Source organism: Thamnophis elegans, chromosome 9, assembly GCF_009769535.1.
Source record: "Thamnophis elegans isolate rThaEle1 chromosome 9, rThaEle1.pri, whole genome shotgun sequence".
Taxonomy (NCBI): Eukaryota; Metazoa; Chordata; class Lepidosauria; order Squamata; family Colubridae; genus Thamnophis; species Thamnophis elegans.
The window spans coordinates 49,934,422-49,958,981 of NC_045549.1; the positions used below are offsets into that span (position 1 = coordinate 49,934,422).

Consider the following 24,560-nt stretch of genomic DNA (forward strand, 5'->3'; position numbering starts at 1 on the left):
ATGACCTGTAAAGCTATGGATTCATTTTGTAATCACTTTTTGGAGGGAGGGTAAGGCTTGTACAATTTGATGACATTTATGTAGTAATGTTGAATAACTGCTGACAATTAGCTGGAAGACAGAGCAGAGGTCTTATAAGAAAATTATTCCCTCATGATAAAAGATTGAAAATTCAATTATATTCTGTTTATTACATGCCTACTTCAGTAACCATATTCATAACCAGGTCCTTGATAATATACAAATTAATGGGAGCACAGGGGAATGTATTAGTAACTTTCTCCTCCTGATAGTCTTCTTCAATATTAAAATTTTAAATATGTCTTTATCTTTGCCTTAACTGTCTCACATGATACTCTCAGTAGAAATTCCCTTTAACTATCAACACAGTAGCAAAAAACAACAACTCATATAACCTTTAGAAATCTCTTAATGTAATAAAACCTAAAATCCAAGAGCTTCCTTAAAATATGCTTCAATTGTTTCATAAGGAAGACTATATAATGATTTTTTTTAAATCTACAAGTGTACTAAATTATAAAAAAAACATCTTAAGAAGATGTAAAGATGATTTCAGTAGTACACTGGTTTTCAAAAACTATTAGAGACTATATTGATCTCTTTATATATGCACAGAATAATAGGAAGATTTAAGAGCTACTTTAACGTGAAGTATGATTTTGGTGTGAAATGTGTACTTTCCCTTTTCAGTTCATGTGCTGCAAAGGGAAGCTATTATAGCAAATCACTGTCTATTCTGCATTATCAGCAAAAGCAAATCTAATTTTTCCCAACTTAGTAGAGATATGTTGGATGATGTATTTATATCCCAGCTTTAGTTCAGACAATGTACATTATATCCTCCTTTCATTGCACACATCCTCCCCACAACAACCCTTCTGAGTCAAGTTGGGCTGAGAAACACTGGTGCCAAGGGAAGTTCAGGTTAGACTTGAAACTGGTTCTCCTAGTTGTCTGACCAACACTTTAAAACAACACAGTATGTCCGCCTGATTAAGAAATATATCAAAATGGTTTATAATTAAAAACTAAATTTGTGATTTTAAAACTAATCTTAATGTAATTTTTGAAGCATAATGCTATTTCAATTCGAAGGGAGATAATATAAGTATATATAGGCAGTATAGTTTTTTTTCCTGGGATCATGCAATAGCCAAGGCTATAACCTTAATTTAGAAATGAAATTTAAACAAGAAACCTTTTACTGATTTAAATACCCTTTACACTGCAGCTCCCAACTTAATCAGCTACCATCTTGATCAGGGGCCTTCTTTCTGTCACCATTTATTTAAAATAATAAATCTGGAATAGAAGACAAACACTGTTTATTCTGGATCTAAAATTTAACTAGAAATTTAAATTAGCTAGGTACTCATAGTTAGGTTAAACAACCTAACTATGAATACCTAGCTAATTTAAATTTCTAGTCCTTTTCTGTTTCTAGATGTCAGTAATTCCACTCTTTCTTTCAATCAGTGGTGGGTTCCTACTGGTTCGGCCCGGTTCGACCAAACTGGTAGTGGTTTGGAACCGGCAGCGACCCATGCCTTCCATGCCCCCAAACTGGTTCTCTGGGTGGCACCATAGGTGCCACCATCTTGTTTTTTGTGCCCATGAGCGAACTGGCAGTAGTGACTGGCGGACCCCACCCCTACTTTCAATGTTATATTTTATTATATTGTTCATGGAATAAGAAACATGACAGTTACTACTCACATTTGAAAAAATATATTTAAAAATGAAAGAAATGCAGACTTTCTTGCCTTCAAAAATGACACAAGCTTCCAGCACTTTACAAAAGATAAAGAAACTAGAGTATGGACCTTAATTTATTTATGCATGGATGTTTCTTTTAAAAGTAGCCAACTTGCTAGAATTTTTTATTTTAATTTTATCCTTATTAATATTTTGAAAAACAGTAAGTTTGTAGCAGAGGAAAAAAACCTAGAAATAGGATTTCTGAAAGGAATGCCAAAAAAAAAGATGCCACTGCAGTACAATTATTTAAATTTTCATCTTATTATCTGCCAAAACATAGCAGCTTCTCAGTACTCAGTAGCTAATATTATATTGCCTCACTGAGAAGGGCCCTTACATTTCTCAACTGCAGAGCATGTTTTCAGCATATTTTAAAGTTTGTAAGCATCTTGTTGAACAACAACATGGAGATGCTTAAGTGGGAACATTATTCATTATAATGAATTAGGGCCAAATCATTCACTGTATATGAAATAAAGGACAGACCTCAAATAGTTTAATTATCTTACAGACAGGTTTCCAAATGTTAACAGTCAGGCAACTTAAGTTCTTAGTTGTGACTTTAGCTTTATCGTGTTCTAACCTTCTTACATCTACTTCTACTTCTTTTAAGTTATTACAATCCTATATTATTTTATTGTATTTTATGATAAGCTACCATAAGGAAAGAATTCTGACAAGAAATAACTGATAAATGCTTCCTTTGTTTTAAAATTGAGTGGATTTTTTTTTTAAAAAACCATCTAATTTATTTAATTTTAAAACTGTTCAGACCCTACATAATTTTTAGTTGATTTTTAAAAAATGATGTACATACAATGTCAGCATCTCTATGCTAAGTACACCAGTCCATTTTGCAATCAGTTTTAACGTGTAATCCATATAAAATGAAGCTCCCAGTATTAGGTCATTGCTGCCTCTTCAAATAGAAACATCTTGGGTCCCAAAAACAAACTAGATTTAATAACAATAGCTATGCTATTATACCACATATAATAGTAAAATGTATGGTTTTAACATAGTTGTTATTGTGATTGTTATTATTTAGTGTTACTAAAACACCATATGATCTAAGAATGACTTTTCCAAAATCATTCATTATATAATTAACAGGTTGAAAGAAGCTTTTTTGGGATTTTTTTTTTACTTTTGTCTTTGTTCATTGTGAGCCTTAGCTTTTCTCACTTCATCTTTACAGGCTTGGGCTATTTGCTTACATTCTGCCTTAGTTATTTGCCTCTCTTTTTTCCACTTTTTATACTTGTCCTTTTTGTCTTTCAATTTGTCAGAGAGTTCTTTATGCAGCCATGCTGGTTTCTTTTGAAAGCTGTTGTTTTACTTCTTCATTGGTATTGTGCTAGACTGGGCTTTTATAATCTCACTTTTCAAAATTTCCCAAGCTTCTTGAATTGTTTTCCCATTGAGGATTCTCATCCATGGAATCCGTCCAAAGCTCTAAGTTTATTGAAATTAAAGACCATAGGTCGGGCAAGGAGCTGGTTCTGAAGGATATGTCATAGATTGTGCATAGAGGTTTAGCTCGGGCAGTGGAAGAAGTAGGCACATAATACATCAGGGCCAATAGTTAGAGATAGCTTTAGGTTACATAATGCCATTTCAACATTATCTATTATAAAAGCAATATGTAATAAATCATTACAATTTGTTATAGTACGATTAGGAAATGGGAGGCAGCAGCCATTGCTGTCAGCAAAGACTGAACTTTATTTCTAAATTGCTAGAATTTCAAAAGACTAAAGAATATTATCATTATTGGTATTCTGACTTCTCTACATTTTATAACATAGATCACAGTGTTATTACTTAGACCTTGTTTAACTTAACCAAGCATTAATTTTAAGAACTGGCTACTTAGGCAAGTGCATAGAAAACAAAATTAAATAATTCTCCAACTACAAACTTTTTGTAAGGAAGAACTTATTTCTTGCAGTTGAGCAAGGCATTTTGAGATTACATGATTTTAAAAACATCTAGTCAATCTAAAAAAAAAGGCCTATGTAAAAACACAATTGGTAATATAGCATCTTTATAAATATCTATAGTTTTATAGATTATATTTATATGCATTCATTATGATATTTTTTATCCATTTAACTGATGAGATAATCTAAGGCAGGGGTGTCAAACTCGATTTCATTGAGGGCCACATCAGGGTTGTTTGACCTCGAGGGGGCAGGGTGACTGGCAGATCGATATCACTCATGTTGGGGGGCACAGGTGGTGGCCCGAGTGCTCTGCCAGTGAAAATGGGCTCCCAAAGTCTGTTTTCGGCTGTGATTGATTGCTGCAACCCTCTGCCAGCTAAGGAGGACCACACTATTTTTGCTGACCGAGGCACCATGAGCCTGTCCGCTGTTTCCAGGGTGACCCCATGGGTCACATTTAAGCATTCCATGGACAGCATTTGGCTCACAGGCCTTGAATTTGACACCCCTGATCTAAGGTATACAAATAGCTTTCACTTATTACCAATTGTTTTATGATGGCTTGAAGTTATAACAGCCACAGAATGGACACTTTACAGCCCACAAAGCACCCCAGCCATTGTAAGTGGATGAGCTGCTCCCCTGATAGTCATATGACCACATGTCAGGCAGGTTAGCTGCCTAGTGTTAATCATGGTGTTATATGGCCACATGACCACAATTTGCAATTTTTCTGCCAGGTTTTTGTTCATTTAACAACCATAGTGTTCAGTTAATGATTGTGGCAGTTGGTTAAGAAATACAGAAAATTACGTCTGGTCATGTGAGTACTTTGCCTTACAAGCATAATGACTGGATTTCTGGTCCCAATTGGTTGGAAGTTGAGAACTACTTATATTGAAATGCCTCTTTCTCTTTCTGATGATGGAAAGAGCTGTTCTGATCTAGGTTTCCTGAAACAGTACAAAGCAAATGCTTAGTCCCAAAAACCCTCTTTTTATTTCAACAGCTGTGAATTATGTTCCTTCACAGTCTGTAATGAGTCACAAATAGAGCATAGATTCAACTAAATTCAAGACCTGAATCTGTCTTCCTCTAATACGCTGGGCAAGACTAGGAGATAAATGTTCAAGGTTCATATGTAATATTTACATTTACTAGCAGAAATATACATATTATTTCATTATTTTATATAATGAAAATAGCTCCTGCATCAATAATTTTGAGGCAATGTACTAAATCTCAACAGAGGGAATAATTCTGATATCCCAAGCTAGATATTCCATAATTAGAATGCTTCAAAAGAATAGGAAGTGTTCCACATAGAGAACAAAATTTCTTTCCATGTAAAGGCATTCTAAAAGAAACTGTAAAATTATTAATAGATTCATATGGGAAAATAAAATATTTCAGATATCATGGCTGCAAATCAATTAATGTTTATGGAAAAAAATTAGCTTCATTAATTAGGATTGGAAACCAAAATTGGTGAAATTTGGTCTTCAAATGCACATCACAGAGTGATCAGGACACTGCGTAATCACAAGGAATTATAAGTGTTAATGTATTCTAAGATTTAATCAGATATTAATAATTTATATAAGTAGAATATAAATAAGTAGCATATTATATAATGAAAGGAAGATGATACTTTATGAATCATTTATTTATTTACAGTATGTATCTATAAATTTAGAAACTGCCCATCTCACTATCCAAATGATTCTGAGCAGTTTACAGATAACTATTTGTATTAAACTTATATTAATAGTTAAGAAGTGAAACACAAAATCAATATAAAATTAATTATCCAGAGGTATAATGTGGCCATTCAAATTGGCTAAGGAATGAAAAGATTTTTCTAGCAAACTAAACATAAGATACAAGTCAGGCACAAAGTTTATTGACCTTGCCTTTTCTTTTCATTTCTTTCCTGCCCAGTACTAATTATATCAACAATCCTGAATTAGGTTTGCTACTCATTAATTAAAACCATTTTACTGTTAGGTCTGTAATTTTTTTAAAGGACATCAAAAAAATAAAAATAAAAGCAAAACACCATCATAAGTTCTAAAGATGTGTAGTACAATTTTATTTTACCGCAGTATCAAAAATTAAACTTTTAAATTTAGAAAGTAATGAGGAATTGTGTTAAAATTCTTTGGTCAAGTCTACATCCAAAATACTTTTTAATGAAACTGAGTAGCAATATATTGTACACTATCAAAAAGAAAAAAGTGAAAGAAAGCTAAATTAGCCAGAAGGGGTATTTTTTCCCCCAATATAAATATTTTGCATAAAATATGCAACATAGTTTTTCAATCTTATTTTTGCTATTATTATTTTTTAAACAGGTCCATTAGTGTCATTTGTGCATGTTCCTCAATTCATCAGTTTAATTTTAAATCAGTAAATAACAGAAGAATGTCTTCCGCATTTTGTCATCCCATAGTACAACATTAAAAATCTTTATTTATTTATTAATTCATTCAATTGATATGGACACCTATCTCCACAAGTGAAAGGCAAGTAATATTCATACCAGAAACAGAACTGCTATTTACAAAAGCTATCATAAATAATAGATTCATTTAAGCTAGCTTTATGGTTACACATAGAATCTTATTTTAAATAATGCATAAAAGCTGCATTGAAAATGTTACAACATAGATGACATGGTTGATTTAAACCTCTTTCAAACCTAGGAATTAATACAACTTTTACTAACAAATCTCTAATAATCTAAGCAGGCATAAGATATTGATTTAGGCAACACTTTCCCCATTGCAATAAATTAGATGGTCTGCATCTACTATGTGACATGTGACATAGGCATTCTGCAAGGACAGACAACTGCCAAATATGTAACTTTTTTAAACTTTAAAACTTGTGTTTGAAAGTGTACAAGGTGATGGATGGAGTTACAGAAATAAGAGCTAAATTTCATACATTATGGATATGTTCGTAAGATAAGTATATACTTAGACCAGCACAGATAACTAACTGAACCTATAACATTTACATATAGAGTGGTACATTGGTTATCAACCGCTTTGAAACTCATCATATTTGGTACTCAACCCATTTTGATACAAATGTTTGTCCTGATGCTCATTGTTTGTTGGTACTCAACTTACAAGCTAGAACTTATCGGTGCTGTCTGCCTTCTGACTCACTACAATATTCCTTCTGGGAAAAAATTGTTGGTACTCATCATTTTTGGTATTCATCATGCCTCCTAACAATGAGTACAGAAGTGCCACTGTACCTGTTTTCTGTAAAGTAATATCTAAAAATCTGTCCATTTTGTAATTTTGTTTAACTTCAATGCATAAGACATAATTCATTAAAGAACACAGCAGGGCAACTATTGTCACAATGTTTATCAGCACAGTAGTATAAATAATTTGTCCCATTAGATTTGTTTTTTTTTTAAATGATAGAATGAATCACTCTTTAAAAAAATCTTGTGATCTTCTATCTTTTGGGAAATAAAAACCTCAATTTTCAATCTTAACAGTAAAAGTCCTTTAAGTATTACATGTGTTTGTTTATGAATTTAATAATTCTTTTCTTTACGCAATTGTTATTTTGTCTAAAACTGCAATCTCTTTCCATGTCTTGTATCTTTAAATAGACCTTAAAACTTAATCATTCACTTTATCAAGAAAAATTCCACTGAGCTATAAAAAAACAGCAAATTAAAATATATTAATATTTAATCCTTCAAAGATATCCCACAAATTTCTCTTCATCTTCTATCAATGATATAATAGTTTATCAATTTCTTTAAAAATAAAACAAAGCTGTTTTCTTCTCTTCTCTATAATCAAATCTTTAAAGCCTCATCATTCAATCTTACTCAAGGAAAACTCATTAATTACAGTTGAAAAAATAAATTTGAACCTTGATTAAATAGATCCACTTTATAAACCTTAATTTGAGTTTTAAGAGTGATGACTACTTTTAGGCAATGTCCTCCAAGCTCATTTCTTTTCTCTTACTTTTTTCAGTAATTCCTTCATAGATATAACACATATCCTTTGTAAATCTAAAGTAATAAAATTGTCCAAGTTAGTTTTCTGAGTTAACATCCACATATTCAAATCAGTCTTCTAGTTTATTATTTGCTTGTCCCTTTTAACTATTGAAATCATAGCTAATGTCATTTGTTGGTCTTGTATAGCATATTTTTCAGTATTATTTTTCTGTTAGTTCTAAATCTATATCCAAGACAATCTAATTTTCAGCAATATCCTCTTCTATCTCTTCTTTTAAACCCATTTCTATTTTATGAGACAGTCTAAAGAGTAAGTAGTGGATACATTGTTGCCAATATTCTTAAATTGTCCCAGAGTTAATTTTTTTCTCCATTCTGTACTAGTGGGAATTGTCCTTTAATTATAATCTGTAATTTTTTTTTCTGGTTGCCTCTAATAACCAGCCTTCATCTAGTCTCATCTATCATGTTTTTCTTCCATCCAGAACATTTCTCAGGAAGAGATTTCTTACACTTAAACTCAGATCTTCATATATTTTTAATAGGATTTTAAACAAACAACAGGAAATATTCTTGAACTTTTTGTTTCCCAAAAATCAGTTTGAAAGCTTTCCAAAATCAACAACCGAGTCATGTTTTTATTGCTTATTTCCAAATAAAAATTATTTTTGGAGGATATTGGTGAATGAATACAGCTTCACTTAGAAGAGCTTATAATCACAGTGGAAAGTGGATCCACTGAAGCAGCTCCCTGAAACCCTTTCTAAAGAAAGAGGGGACTTGGGATCGCCCACAGGGTCCTTACAAACACTCTCTGAGATGGGATCATAAAGTACCAATTCCCACCAGGTTCTAGAGCAAGGGGAATTGTGAGACACAGCTTTGCCAAGCTGCAGTTGGAGCTTTTCATAAAGCTGGATTTGCCTACTTTCTTTCTTAATCATTTTTACTGAAAAAGGCTTTCTGGACATATTTGGATGATTTTCCTCAAGCCACAGCAAATTAGAATAATTATAAAATGAAAATTGATGTTAATTTTCCAAATTGGGCAACTTTGGGATAAACATGGTTGGATTCCCAGTATTAGAATCAAAATATACTAAAATTATAGAATCTCTATGACACTATTTACTAATATATTTATTAACAATATTATTTAGACCAGCAGCATTTCAGCTTCTGACACATAAGAGCTACAACAACATGTTAAATCTTTAAAACTAAAAATGATTTTGTATAGATATTTGTTATCAACAAATCAATTTGTTATGCAAATATGAAGAAATGAGTGGAACAATGTAAGTGAATTAAAGATTGATATTGCAGCATTGGAAAGATAAATGTATGGCTCCATTTATTCAGTAGATTGAAGACCTAATTGCACTTGTCCTTACAAGTGAATTGCCTATAGATGTAGACTGTAGGAGATGACCAGGCTGAGCCAGGGGAAGGGAGGGTGTCAAACACATTATCAGTCTTGAGTCTCTTCACACTCATAAGGGATCTAAGTCCAACCCACCTTGAATGCTGTTGATTCTTATCTACTGCCAATTGCTTTGACTGTTATTAGTTCAGATTCTTGTAGAGAGCATTAGCATACAATAAACCCATAATCATTTGAACTGCCTAGATTTACTGCACTTGACACAAACTTTGTATAGACGTCTATAATGAAATATTGGACTCATTTATATAGAATACAGTGGATTTAAAAGTGATAGTGGTACAGATTTCTTAGAAATATATACATATTTGAATAATATGTGGATTATATATAGAATTATTACTGATATAATAATATATCGCACTATGGGTTGGCTTTCTTTGTTATTTTTTCCATTTTTTCTTAATGCAATTATGTTTATTTATCTTCTCTTTGTCATGTATGTATCCCCATCATTATTATCTTTGGCTTTTGTTCTTTTTCTGTTATTTATTAAAAAGCAATTTAAAAAAGAAAAACACCAATAGAAAGTAGAACTGCACCAAGTTGTATTATACAAAACTAGTAGATTTCAGATTCACAAACAACTTTCATCCTAAATCTCACTCAGAGAAGTTGTTCATATAAATAAAAATTTAAGTTTGCACTACCTATTGACACTGGAAATTACCTTTAGAACAGGATAATTGACTCCACAAATTGAGATTCTAGAAACAAGTAATTTCCATTACTAATTCTTGCACAATTTATACAATACAATTAGAACCTTGTTCTGATATTATAGAGATTCTAGAACTTTGTTAAATGTCAGATTCAATATTTATATTTATGTCACAAACCTTTTAATATCAATTGTGGAAAACAATTGTATAAGTATATTGCTTGTCTAGATCTAAACAAATGTATTTTCAATACTGAGTTACCCAAACTTATTAACGTTACTAAAACAAGAAAACAAGCAAGAGCAATTGTGATATAGTGGTTAATGTGTTAAAATTCAGACCAAGGGAACCCAGGGTCAAGTGCATGCTTAGCCATGAAAAGCTCTACCTTTATTTCTGCAGGCCATGTTTCTTTCAAATATACAGGATTATGTATGACCTAAATTACTATACAATGCTAAAAATATGAATTGTTATGAAAGTCTATATTTTATGAACATAATTCAAAAACATCAAAAATAAGGTGTGGGTTCATCAGGACAGTTCAAACTCTTCTAATTTATATTTCTTATGAAACTGTTTTATGCTGTCAGGCTATCAGGCATTTGACAGATATATCTATTATTATCTATATAGGGCTTTCTTCAACCAAAGCATATATACTACCACAAAATTATGAAGCCATGTGGATGAAAAAGCAATTAGAGATAATACTTCAGTGTTCTTATGTCACCTGCAGAGTGTGTTTTACATAATCCAGAATAATCTTGTTATTTTAACAATTAACTGAGTAAAATTTACAAAAGAATTCTATTTCCATATGTTTTGTTTAAATGTTTGTTTAAATTATAATAAAAAAATATTTCATACATAAAGTTTTAGAATAGATTTTTAACATTAGATATAAAGACAAACTTACCAGTCTCACTGTCAGACTTGTTTTCATGCTCTGTATCAGTTAAAGTAAGAGCTGAGTTGGAACGACTTGAGAGACAGGAGCTGCGGCCTGATTTGACCCCCCTGCCCCATAGTCTCATGGCATGCTCTGGAGACATCACTCCTTCATTTTCAGTGTCAGCATCTGACCCTGCACTGATAGAGTAACCTCTGTGGGGAAGCCCCATTTCAGCACAAAATGCCAGTCCTCTTCGAGTCGCAGGTTCACAAACTCCTAACTGTCTTAGGGTAAAATTCTGGCCTAATAAGGGAAGAAAAACAAAACATAAGAATCTTTTTATTTTCTTAGAAACAGAGTAATTAAATTAAGATCACATTAACTATATATGTTTTTCCAGTACAGTAATATTTAAAATTTTGTTGCTAAAATCCGCATGGCTATAGTTAATATGTCCTTTAATTCTGCCATTATGTGATGAACCTTTTCATTTTTTTTATTTTACATCATTACTACTTCCATTCTTCAATCCCTACAAAGTATTCCTATATATCACTACAAATCTAGAAGGACTGAGAACATGCAGCCGTCCTGTCCCTCAACCTCATTGGTAAAATATTGTAAAAAAAGGACTATAATCAGTGTCCACCATAAGCTACTGCAAATCTAGGGGCAACAAAAATTTCCTTAACCACATCACTACCATTATATTACATATTTTATTTTAAATGTTAAAAAGTTACTTGACATAATTTAAAAAGAAAAATAGAGAATAAAACAGTAAAATAATACTAATCATTTTTTTCAAAAATATTACTTCCTACAAGCAATCTAATGTTGCTCTTATATACCTTTCTGTGTCAAATGTAGATATTTGTATACCTAACAATATTATTGAAGTGAGCAGATTCAAAAAGTACAGAAAACTGAATGCATGGTTCATGAAATGCAAACAGGAGTTAATGCCCCAGACCAGGCAGCTTTTAACTGAGCCAGTTAATTACTTTATTGTTGTGGTCTTATCAGTTCTTGCAATCAGCTTTATCTGAGTCAGGATTGTAAATGGATTCTAAGACACTCATAAATAATGTAAACAGTTGCTGCAATTATCTACAAATCAAAGAGTACTTATCACTATGTTGCACATACATAACAGAATAAAAATGCATGGAGGGAAAAAGATAAGTGTCTCAACACTAAATAGTCCATAATGGAAAGTAAACTGTGTGAAGGCTATTAGGATGAATCAGTAAACAATCAAACGTTTAAACAAGAATCACACTATATAGTTTACTATTGGCTGTTTAAAGATTAAAATCTAGAATTCTCTGCACATTCACTAAATATTTCTATATCATCACCAATGTTTAGCTGTTGTATAGTTTGATTTGTTAGTTCTAAATTGACAAAAGTGACAATATTGTTTGAGAACAGAAAGAATATCCATCCATCCATCCATCCATCCATCCATCCATCCATCCATCCATCCATCCATTTATTCAATGAAACTTTCTACTGCAATCAAATGACATCTGACATATAAGATAAGTATAACAAATTCAAAACAGATATTTTACTATATGTCTAGGGGATAATGCTATCATAACTTGAAAATGTACATTAAGAGGTAGGCTAACATATTTCACCAAGCTATAAAACACTCTTTACAAACAACAATAACTGTGCTTATATGCTAAGACAAAATGTTTTATGGTCTAGTATAATGTATAAACCTAGCATACAAATTTAAAGTGTATATGTTTATAATACCAGAAGTACAGGCAGCATTTTGAAGAGGCAGAGGAACTAGAGTTTCCCAACATACACTGGATCATGGAGAAAGCTAGGGAGTTCCAGAAAAACATCTACTTCTGCTTCATTGACTATGCTAAACCTTTGATTGTGTGGATCATGACAAACTGTGGCAAGTTCTTAAAAAGATGGGAGTACCAGACTATCTTATTTGTTTCTTGAGAAACCTATATGCGGGTCAAGAAGCAGCGGTGAGAACTGGACATGTAACCACTGATTGGTTCAAAATTTAGAAAGGAGTTCAGCAAGGCTGTATATTGTCGCCCTCCCTATTTAACTTATATGCAGAGCACATCATGAGAAAGGCAGGGCTAGATGAATCAAAAATTGGAATTAAGATTGCTGGGAGAAATATCAACTTCAGATATGCATATGATACCACTCTAATGGCAGAAAGTGAAGAGAAACCTAAGAGCCTCTTGATGCGAGTGAAGAAGAAGAGTGAAAAAGTTGGCTTGAAACTCAATATAAAGAAAACTAGGATCATGGCATCTGAACCTCTCAATTCCTGGGAAATAGATGGGGAAGAAATGGAAGTAGTGACAGACTTCATTTTCCTGGGCTCCAAGATCACCGCAAATGGGGACTATAGCCAAGAAATTAAAAGACGCTTGATCCTGGGGAGGAAAGCTATGGCAAATCTAGACAGCATACTAAAAAGCAAAGACATCACCCTGCCAACAAAAGTGTGTATAGTCAAGACTATGGTTTTTCCAGTTGCAATGTGAAAGTTGGACCATAAGAAATACTGAGTGCCAAAGAATTGAGGCCTTTGAATTATGGTGCTGGAGAAGACACCTGAGAGTCCCTTGGACTGCAAGGTGATCAAACCGGTCAGTCCTAGAGATCATCAACCCTAACTGCTCTTTAGAAGGCCAGATCCTGAAGATGAAACTCTGATACTTTGGCTACCTAATGAAAAGGAAGGACTCACTGGAGAAGAGCATAATGCTGGGAACGATTGAGGGCAAAAGAAGAAGGGAACGGCAGAGAATGAGGTGGCTGGATGGAGTCACTGAAGCAGTTGGCATGAGCCTAAATGGACTCAGGGGGATGGTAGAGGATAGGAAGGCCTGGAGGAACATTCTCCATGGGGTTGCGATGGGTTGCATACAACTTTGTGACTAACAACAACAAATGTTCATAATTCTTCATGCAAATTCACAAATATATTATTATATGTAAACTGTCAGTCATGGTTTTACAGTTTAATTTTTGACTTTCAAGCAATAGCATATATGATACATTCTCCAAATATGCTATGTGCTAAAAGTGCCTAGTTTATTTTTGGGGGCATAATGGTGTGTTTCCATGTCAATTATATCAAGCAACCTACCTTTAGAAAATGAAACTGCCAAAGATCAACTACATTTACTAATTTGATTATTAGGAAAAGCGGGAAGACGCTTCATAGGAAAATGTATTTTGAATATTCAAGACTGATGTTTAAGCATTAGCTGACATGTTTATTATCAACCAATCAATTGATCGATCAATCAGAATAAAGCTGGAAGGTCTTTTAATCCAACCCCCTGATTTCAGACAAGTGGCTGTCCAGTTTCTTTTTAAAGATCTCCAGTGATGAAGTATCTACAACTTCTGAAGGCAAGCTGTTCCACTGGTTAATTGTTCTGTTTGAAAGTGTCTCCTTAATTCCATGTTGCTTCTCCCCTTGATTAGTTTCCATCCATTGTTTCTTGCCTTGCCTTATGGTTTGACCCCCTCATCTTTGTGGCAGCCCTCAAATACTGAAATACTGCTATCATGTCACCTATAGTCCTTCTTTTTCCTAGACAAGCCATACCCTAGTCCTGCAACCATTATTCATATGTTTTTTCTCTCTTAATCACATTAGTTGCTCTTCTTCACATGTTTTCCAAAGTCTCGACATCTTTTTTACAATGTGGTGACCAAAACTGGATTTTATTTATCATCATTTCCTGGGGCCTCCAACACTATGCTTTATTCCCAAACTATGCAGGACAATACCAAGAAATAGTTTATTCAAAAGTTCATGCTAATTGTTGAGCATATTTGAGAGAACAATAAACAAAATCCAAAAGCAAGTTACAGTTATTGTGATCCCATATTGAACACCAGAGTTTAGCAAAAAGAAAATCTCATATGATGTGTACCAAACACAGGATTAACATCACATTTAAAGTGAATACATTTCACTTTATCATGATTCGATGCACAAAGACAGATGCAGAAAAGTTTTGAGTAAGTCCTCATCCAGTTTACTGTGCACAATAATTGTTACAAATGCTATATTTTGCTATCCTTATTTTAGATTAAAAATACATATTATTGCATATTTAATATATTTGTTTATTGATTAATAAACATTAACATTAATAAACTAAATAAATTTATTAATATAAATTAATAAACAAATATATTAAATATGCAACAATATGTATTTATTAATCAATAAACAAATAAAATGTAAAGGTTCCCCTCACACATATATGCTAGTTGTTCCAGACTCTAGGAGGTGGAGTTTCAAAGTCAAAGAGCCAGCGCTGTCCAAAGAAGTCAAAGAAGTCATGTGGCCAGCATGACTAAACGCTGAAGGTGCACAGAATGCTGTTACCTTCCCACCAAAGGTAATTTGCATTTTTACGTGCTTTCGAACTGCTAGGTTGGCAGAAGCTGGGACAAGTAATGGGAGCTCACTCCATTGTGCGGCGCCTGGGTTTCGAACCACCAAACTGCCGATCTTTCTGATTGACAAGCTCAGCATCTTAGCCACTGAGCCACCGTGTCCCACAATAAATAAATACATTTGTTTATTGAAGACTGTCACTTGTAAAGTTACAAATTTAACATATAATGTTAAAATATATTTGTTCTACTTCTAATGTATTTTAGGATTGAGTATTTACATCTGTTTTCTGTAGTGGAATAAAAAGCAAAATAAATAAAATGTGCTATCCAATGTATAAAATAAATGAACAAAAGAGATATTACCTATTCACAAGTTGTGTGTTTAAAGTACAAGCATAAAGAACATAATAACTAGGACATAAAAGAGAAAGCAACATATACAACTTGGAAAAATATACATAAAGCATCTGTCCCATTTATGTATGACTTCATTATGTATGTACAGGTGAAACTTGAAAAAATTAGAATATTGTGCAAAAGTTCATTTGTTTCAGTAATGCAACTTAAAAGATGAAACTAATATATGAGATAGACTCATTACATGCAAAGCAAGATAGTTCAAGCCGTGATTTGTCATAATTGTGATGATTATGGCTTACAGCTGATAAAAACCCGAAATCCACAATCTCAGAAAATTAGAATATTACATGCAACCAATAAAACAAGGATTGCGCATAGAACAATATTGGACCTCTGAAAAGTATAAGCATGCATATGTACTCAGTACTTGGTTTGGGCCCCTTTTGCAGCAATTACTGCCTCAATGTGGCCGTGGCATTGAGCTATCAGCTTGTGGCATTGCTAAGGTGTAGGGAAGACCAGGATGCTTCAATAGCAGCCTTCAGCTCTTCTGCATTGTTCAGTCTCATGTCTTTCATCTTTCTCTTGGCAATGCCCCATAGATTCTCTATGGGGTTCAGGTCAGGCATGTTTGCTGGCCAATCAAGCACAGTAATCCCATGATCATTGAACCAGGTTTTGGTGCTTTTGGCAGTGTGGGCAGGTTCCAAGTCCTGCTGGAAAATGAAGTCAGCATCCCCATAAAGCTTGTCTGCGGACGGAAGCATGAAGTACTCCAAAATCTCCTGGTAGACAGCTGCGTTGACCCTGGACTTAATGAAGCACAGTGGACCAACTCCAGCAGATGACATGGCTCCCCAAATCAACACAGACTGTGGAAACTTCAGACTGGACTTCAAGCATCTTGCAGTGTGTGACTCCACACTCTGGTTCCTTGGTTTCCAAATGAGATGCAAAAGTTGCTCTCATCAGAAAAGAGGACTTTGGACCACTGAGCAACAGACCAGGTCTGTTTTTCTTTAGCCCAGGTAAGACGCTTCTGACGTTGTTTGTTGTTCAGGAGCTGCTTAACAAGAGGAGTACGACATTTGAAGCCCATGTCCAGGATCCGTCTGTGTGTGGTGGCTCTTGATGCACTGACTCCAGCCTCAGTCCACTCCTTGTGAAAGTCCCCAACACTTTTGAATGGCCTTTTCCTGACAATCCTCTCCAGGCTGCAGTCATCCCTGCTCCTTTTGCACCTTTTTCTTCCACACTTTTCCCTTTCACATAACTTTCTATTAATGTGCTTTGATACAGCACTTTGGGAACATCCAACTTCTTTTGCAATTACCTTTGGAGGCTTTCCCTCCTTATGGAGGGTGTCAATGATGATTTTCTGCACAACTGTCAGGTCAGCAGTCTTTCCCATGATTGTGATTCCTACTGAAGGCTCAGGAACCCTTTGCAGGTTTTATGGCTTAATTAGCTGATTAGAGTGGGACACTTTGAGCCTAGAATATTGCACCTTTTCATAATATTCTAATTTTCTGAGATTGTAGATTTGGGATTTTCATGAGCTGTAAGCCATAATCATCACAATTATGACAAATCACAGCTTGAACCATCTTGCTTTGCATGTAATGAGTTTATCTCATATATTAGTTTCACCTTTTAACTTGCATTACTGAAATAAATGAACTTTTGCATGATATTCTATTTTTTTGAGTTTCATCTGTATATATTATTATCACAGCTTTAATCCTCTAATTTCTCTGAAAATTCCTAATATTCTTCAATACACATTCATTAATTGGCTTCTTTTTCTTTTGCATTTTTGTATTGATTTTAAGGATCTTTTCAAATTTTGGCCATATTATATAAAATAGTCCTTTGGATCTGAAAATGGCACTGTGGTATATAGTTTTTTGTGGACACAGAGATGGCTTTGCAGTTCCTGACAATGCTCACAATTTTCTATCAGTGTTTGGTTATGCCTATCTTCAAAGTTGGTGGAAGCTTCATAGCACAGAGTTCACCAGCAGCTTCTGTCAGCAGCTGCTGTTTCTTTGACTGGATGTCACGGTGATGTAAGCTTTCTTTCATAATGTCTTTGTAGCCCTTGAGCAATTGAGTTCTCTACCTAGACTCCAGTACATTGTACAGCAACTGGAAAAATATGCAACAGTCATCCATTATGATGATCCCACCAATCTCATCAGGGCTCAGATGTTTAGGGACCAATGCTGATAAACTCTGCACGATCCAAGACCCCAGGTTGCATACACATTCTTGTCAATGAATGCCAGAGAATGGGGAATGCACATCTCAAATTTCTCCAGTTGTTTGATACACACCTCACCTGGACTTGCCTTACAACAAATATGTTTTCTATACTTTGTTTTGGCCAAAAGTCAACCAGCACCTCTGGGAGATTTCTTTCTGAGACAGTGACAAGTTTGTTTATGACAATGCAGGCAAAGATTTTCCATGCAATGGGCAAGAGTACGATCTGATTTATTTCCCTTATTTTAGAAAGCCATAGTGAGTGAATCACAAAAGTCATCAGGTATCTCTTCCGTGAGCAAAGTATCTCCCAAGATGTCTTGGAATGTTTGCAAGGAATTTTGGCCTAGTACTTTACAGATCTCAGCAGGAATCCATCTGTAGGAAATGACAAGGCCAAAGGAGGGATCAAACACATAATCAATCATGAGTTCCTTTATGCCCACAAGACACCTAAGTCCAGCCCATCTTGAATTCCTTCAACTCTTATCTTCTGCTAATTTCCCTTGGTCATTAGTATGTCACATTCTTGTAGAGAGCTTGAGCTTACAATACATCTTTATATCCATTTGAACTTTCTGGAAATCTTGATTTTCTTGGAGCTTGACATCATCCTACCTGTTGCTGTGTTTGAGCTCTTCTGTAAGATCGCCTCCTTGATTTCATCAGTTAGAGGCAGCAGGTTTAGGGCATAATTTGTTCTATTGTCAAATTACTCTCAATCTTTTTTCTAACATTCACTGCCTACTTAGAAAATAACATACGTCTATTATTTTGTGTAAGGCATTTTAGAGAGTATTTTGGCCACTTTTTGTGTGATGTACTTTCAGGTATTTGAAGAGTGTTCTTATTCCCCACTCCTTCAATCTGTCTTAATAAAAACAATAGAGACTTAATTTCTAATTCCCTAATCTTCCTTTATTGCTCTCATCTGAATGCATTCCAATGTGTCTGAATCCTTCCTAAGTATCATATCCAGAACTAGATGCAGTACTCAAGATGAGATCAGATCAATACAGAATAATGTATTATAAAGTGGAAACTACACTTCTGGGATTCAATGTAAAAAAACATTTTACTTCTCTGCAACAATATAAAAATGCTGACTCATTTTCAGTCTGCAATATACTATTATTTCAGAACCATTTTTACAACTATTAATAAGCTCCAATATCAAGTTAGATAGCCCATCTTGTATTTGCTAATCTCGGTAGGTATATTTTATTAAATGGGCTTTGTCATTGATCAAAGCCACATGGCTATAATTTATTTCTTTTTATAATTCAAAATGAGATAATTGGCACCAAAAGGTGGAGACTACTAATCTTTGAAATTAATCTGCGCATGCAAAATACGTACATTGAATTACAAAACTGGGGAACCACTAAAATACTATAATGAAGAAAGATAACTATAAAGATTCAGGTGTTGCCAAACTCTGATTAGGAGCAGTATACCATTCCAGATGGAGAATATATAGCTAAAATACACAGAAATTTTAATACAGATAATATAGCTTCTCCTTTTCTTGGTCAGACAAATCCCAGGAGGTGGAAGTTAGACTTGATCTATATAAACAATTGTCAAATAGTTGTTTTGCAAAGGGTATTGGTTTGCAAAAAGATGGCAATAAGATTGAAGGATGTGTGTTGCATCTTGTGTTAGAGGGGTAGCTATGTTTTTAAATGTATTTTGCTGGTAGCAAAGGATTTGAGAGAAATAGAGAGATTAGACTATGCAACTAGTTGGTGAGTTTCTGCAGTCACTTGCCCCCCCCCCTTTGACCCATTTTTCAATTGATGTACACAGATTGGTTCCCAGGCTAGCTGCAGAAGCACATATCAGTTACCACAACAGTGGATTTTGTTTTTAGCCATTCTGGTAGATGAGAAGGCTTGGTTGGCCAGTGAAGAGATGGTTTTTGGTTGGGCAAACATCTCAGTAATGTCAGAAACTATTATTGGAGGCTCAGATAAAAATGCAAGGAGAGGTGTGCTCTGTATTTCAGGATTGGCTTGGTAAATTTGTGTCAGCATTTGTGCTTGCAGTGGCCATTTGTGGTTGCAGAGGTGCTTTGAACAAAATAAGAGACAACAACAGGCACAGGATTTCCTGGCCTTTAACAATTATCATTATTATGGTCTGGTGTGCTTTGTGGTTCCAAAATTTAGACTGGGACTTGAAGAACTCCCCAGACACAATGTGATGTCTAAAGTGTAGTGTCTGGTGGATCTGAAAGAGAATAGCAGCAAAAGAAGGCTGGCACCTTAGATCTATCATAGAATTTGTCTCTTTTGAGGTCAATTTTATCTAGATGATCAGAATCATAGCAATAGCAATAGCAATAGAATATGAAGAGATAATGTGGTGACCATTTTATAGCCAATTAAATCTGATGTCCAGGTGTCACCTAGTTGTTGGCTTGATAATAAAGTTTCGAATGGTGTGCTCTCCTCCCCCCCCCAACCAGTATGAACTGAGTATCCTCTCAGATGAGAGCTGAAATCATTTGGTATTTTGCTGACCTATCCCTAGCTTCTATTTTGTGGAGTTCCACAGTGTTTGGTGCTCTTCAAACTCCTAATTAACATTTACATGACCCCATTGGGTGAGATCATTCATCACTACAGGGTGAGACATCATCAATACATTGATTATATTAAATTATATATCTTTGTCCTAGGCAAAGTGATGCTGTTGATGTCCTGTCCCTAAACCTGAAAGCTGTAGAGGTCTGGGTGGAGAACAAAAGGTTTCAACTGAACACAGGCAATGGCTCTGGGGTTTGAAGCCATCTGGATATGGCATTTTACCATCTTTGATCCTGCATGGAGTGGTACAGCCCCAAACAGATCCAGTACACAATTAGAAGTCCTTATAGATTCGTAACTCCTGCTCAAGGACCGAGTGGCACTTGTGGTTAGGGGTGTCTTTGTGTGTGCAAGCTTTCCTTTACCATGAGGCTCTATTCATAGTTACTCATTCTCTGGTCAGCTCTAGAAGAAATCATTCTAATGTGCTCTGTAGGAGGCTGCACTTGAAGTTATTTAGAAGCTAAATAAACTGGAAACGTTGCAGCGAGAACAGCTGGGAAAATAGCAAGCTCCGAGGAGCCTCGTGAAAAACCCAGCTGGCAATCCACTATCAGGAGGCCATTTGGACCAGAACTGTCCTGGAGGAACGGTGGAGAAGGACAGTTGTTTTGAATGACCGCACGGAGCAAGGCAAGCTCCTCAGCAGGTCCAAAACAAGCTCTCTAGACTGGCGGCGGGGTGGCAGCCATGTTCAATGACCACTCTGGAGCCAGGGCATCCAGACCACGTTTGGAGCAGGAACAGTGATCACATGGAGTGCTGGGACCGGGAGAAAGACTGGCCGATCCAAGGGTAAAGAAAAATTTAAATTTGGAGTTTAAAAAAATTTGTCCAGAGATTCAAAATAGCAGCTAAGGGCTACTTGGAATATGAAGAGAGGGAAAAGAAAGGGGGGGGGGGACAAGGACTGCCCAAGAAGATTGTGGCTAACATAATTGGAATTGGAAACATTTAAAATAACAAAAGGGAAAGATATGGAGAAAATAGAAAAATCTTTATTGAGTGAATTTGGAACTTTTGACTTCTGAAAACTTTGACAAGTTATCGATTTGACTGTCTCTGGGATCATAAAAGCCATCTATTGGAGGAAAAGAAGTGCAGCAACATCTTGAAACAAAGTACAACAGAAAAACTCAAGCTTGAACACAGAAAAAGATGTGCAAGTTTTTCTAAGGAGTGTACAGCCATTTCCTGTTGTTTTGACTTTGTTTTGCCACAGCTGAGAAAGAAAGTTAAAAATCTTCAAAATAGACTGTTTTATTTTGGGATTGGATATTACAGCTGGAAAAACTTGGAAATAAGAGAGAGACTTAATTAAGTGTGATAAAATATAAAACCACTAAACACTTGTTAAATTTGAACATGGCATGTGGGATGTATGAAGAATACTTGAAATGTTAAAAGATGCATGCACAACACTAAAAGGTATTAAAGAACCAGAAAAATCATTGAAATATATAGAAGAGAAAGTAGGAGAGGATCTGACAAAGAGAAACACAAATGAGAGGCAAAAAGTTAATGGTGGAAAAAGAAGTTGAAAACAAAAACCAGATAATTCTATTGAGATGTACAGAGAAACAAAGAGCAGAGAGGGGGAAAAGGAAAATGCTATTCAAAAAAGGAACAATTCAAAACCAAAGAGAAACAGTGAGAAGCAAAAAAGGGAAATTCGAAGGAGGGTTACTCAAATAATTCATAGAAAGATTATAGGGAAAATCCAGAAGAAAAGGTATAATACATATAAAAGGGGAAAGAAGGGGAAAGAAGGGGAAAAAAGAAACTCAAGAGTAGGGAATAGAAGGACAAACAGAAAAACTGATGAAAAATGGAACATCAAAGAGAGTAAGAGATGAGTTAAGAGAAAATGATTAGGAAAGGAGAATACTTATGCCAATGTGATATTTCAGCTTTTTTCTTTTTAAATAAATTTACAGACATTTCTAAAATTCTGTTTTCACTTTCTCATTATGGGGTACTGAGTGCAGATTAATGAAAAAGAAATGAATTTCAACAACCATAGAACCAGGCTGAAGCATAACAAAATTGACAAAAGTGAATGTGATCCAGTGGTGGGATTCAAATAATTCAACAACTGGTTCTCTGCCCTAATGACCAGCAGGGTAGGTGGGGCTTGGTGATCATGTTACTGGGTGGGCATGGCCAATTCAACATCACTCACATTGATGGGCGCTTCACTTTAGCTGTTACAATGTAATAAGGGTTAACCAGAGAGGCAGTTTCTGTAAGCAGGGCAATAAAGATTAGGCTAGAAACAACACCAGAATGTTTCCTTCCTATCTTCCTTATAGGATTAGCCGGTAAAGTGGAAAAAAACAAAATGAGATTTCTTCCAACAACCGGTTCTCTGAACTGCTTAGAAAGTTACCAACCGGTTCTCCCGAATAGGTGCGAACTGGCTGAATCCCACCACTGATGTGATCTGAATACTTTCTGAATACCCTGTATATAGCCACCAGTCTCAATTTTGTGACTCTTAGCAAATCATAATGCAAAACATCTATGGTGGCATGCTTCTTCTACTGTGGCCCCTGTCCTATGGAATATCATTCATCATGTGTTGAGATTATACTTGCTTTCCAGAAAGCCCTCAAGACAGGGGTTTTCAATTAATCTTGTTGGAGTCTTCCCATTATGAACCTGAAGAATGGTTATGTGTGATATTAAGTGAAAGTTGTCTTTCTTGCTTTTCTGCTTTTACTTAATATGTTATGTTTATTATTGTTTATGTATTGTATTTTGTGATATGGGACATATAAATATGTTAGATAAACAAATAAATGATAAAACTATGTTTGTTCCTATACTGAATGGCTATGACTCTATTTTTCATAATGTAGATCCAGAATCATAAGTCTTTATATAACTATAATGAAGTTCTAAGACAGATTATATTTTACTATTTTGGCATTTTCTCTAAATGTAACTGAAGGAATATATAAACCATCTTGCAATTCCACATAATGTGACATATTAACTTTAGCTATAGAATATATTATCTTTTTATACTTAATTGAAATTGTTTTGATATTTTTCATTTCTATATAGAATTAGATATATTGCTAATTATAAATGGTCGGGGAATTTAAAATATGGTTAACCCTTTCAGCCTGCCAAATGCATAGTTAGATGCTAAGGGAGAAGGGCACTGTAGTTGCAATATCACCCCTGCTTTTATCTGTTTCTCCATATTCTACAGGAACGCTCAAACTTCATCAACTTAAAGTAAACCTTTGATTTGGGGCTTGTAACCTTCTCCAGAAGTTCCAACCCTCAAAATCTATCAGAACATAATCTTGAAATGATTCTAATTCAACCTCTTTTCTCTGAGCATAGATCAGGCTAACTTATGTAAAGAGCAGTGAAATACATTCTTTAATGCAGGGGTCTCCAATCTTTTCAACTTTAAGACTTGTGGACTTCAATTTCCAGAGTTCCTCAGTTGAGGAACTCTGGGAGTTGAAAGCCCACAAGTCTTAAAGTTGAAAAGGTTCGAGACCCCCTGCTATAAACTATTGCTAAAACTGTGGCACACTATCATCCCCCCCGCCCAAAAAAAGTTGATTGGAATAACTGCAAGCTAATCTATGATTCCATACTTGGGTCTCATTTGTCCAAAACTACTATTAGTTTATGGGTTCTTCATTTAGGCCTCTGAAAATCAACTTTCTCCTTTTCTCCCAGAAAAGTCATTAGGAAGTATGGTATAATTTTACGGCCAAATTAGATAATTGTACCTCAGTATATAATGACCTAGATTTCCTACAGTTGAAAATGAAATTTGTTATAAAAAATATACTTAAAAATAGAATGTTCTAATACTGTAAGGTTTAATTCAACTGAGAATAAAACATATGCTATATTTCTTATAGTTTTCTTTTTATTTATACCTTTGTCCACATGAATCAAATGTGCTTGAGGAACTATCTGCTTCACTGACCTAATTTTTTTAAAGCCTTGGGAAAAATTCTGTCACCTATCTTGTAGAATGAAATTTATTTCTCAGACCATAATAAAATATTTTTTATTTTGTCATCTACTAAAGATAATCTTGGGGACAGAGAAAAATTTCCCTGGTTTGCAGCTGTTTCTAATCATAAATTTATTAATAATTCTGGTACTTAGACAATTTTAAGCGTATGTTTGGACCTTGTTTTCTTTTAATTTTGATTTCA

General features: G+C 34.6%; 1 protein-coding gene across 1 annotated transcript in view; it reads right to left on the minus strand.

The window, feature by feature from the left end:
• The window catches only part of TENM3 (teneurin transmembrane protein 3), a 360,542-nt gene that overhangs the window by 331,044 nt on the left and 4,938 nt on the right, over positions 1 to 24,560 (minus strand). The window contains exon 2 of the mRNA XM_032223762.1: positions 10,751 to 11,029. Coding sequence (XP_032079653.1) covers positions 10,751 to 11,029 — 279 coding nt within the window. The remainder of the gene's footprint in view (positions 1 to 10,750; positions 11,030 to 24,560) is intronic.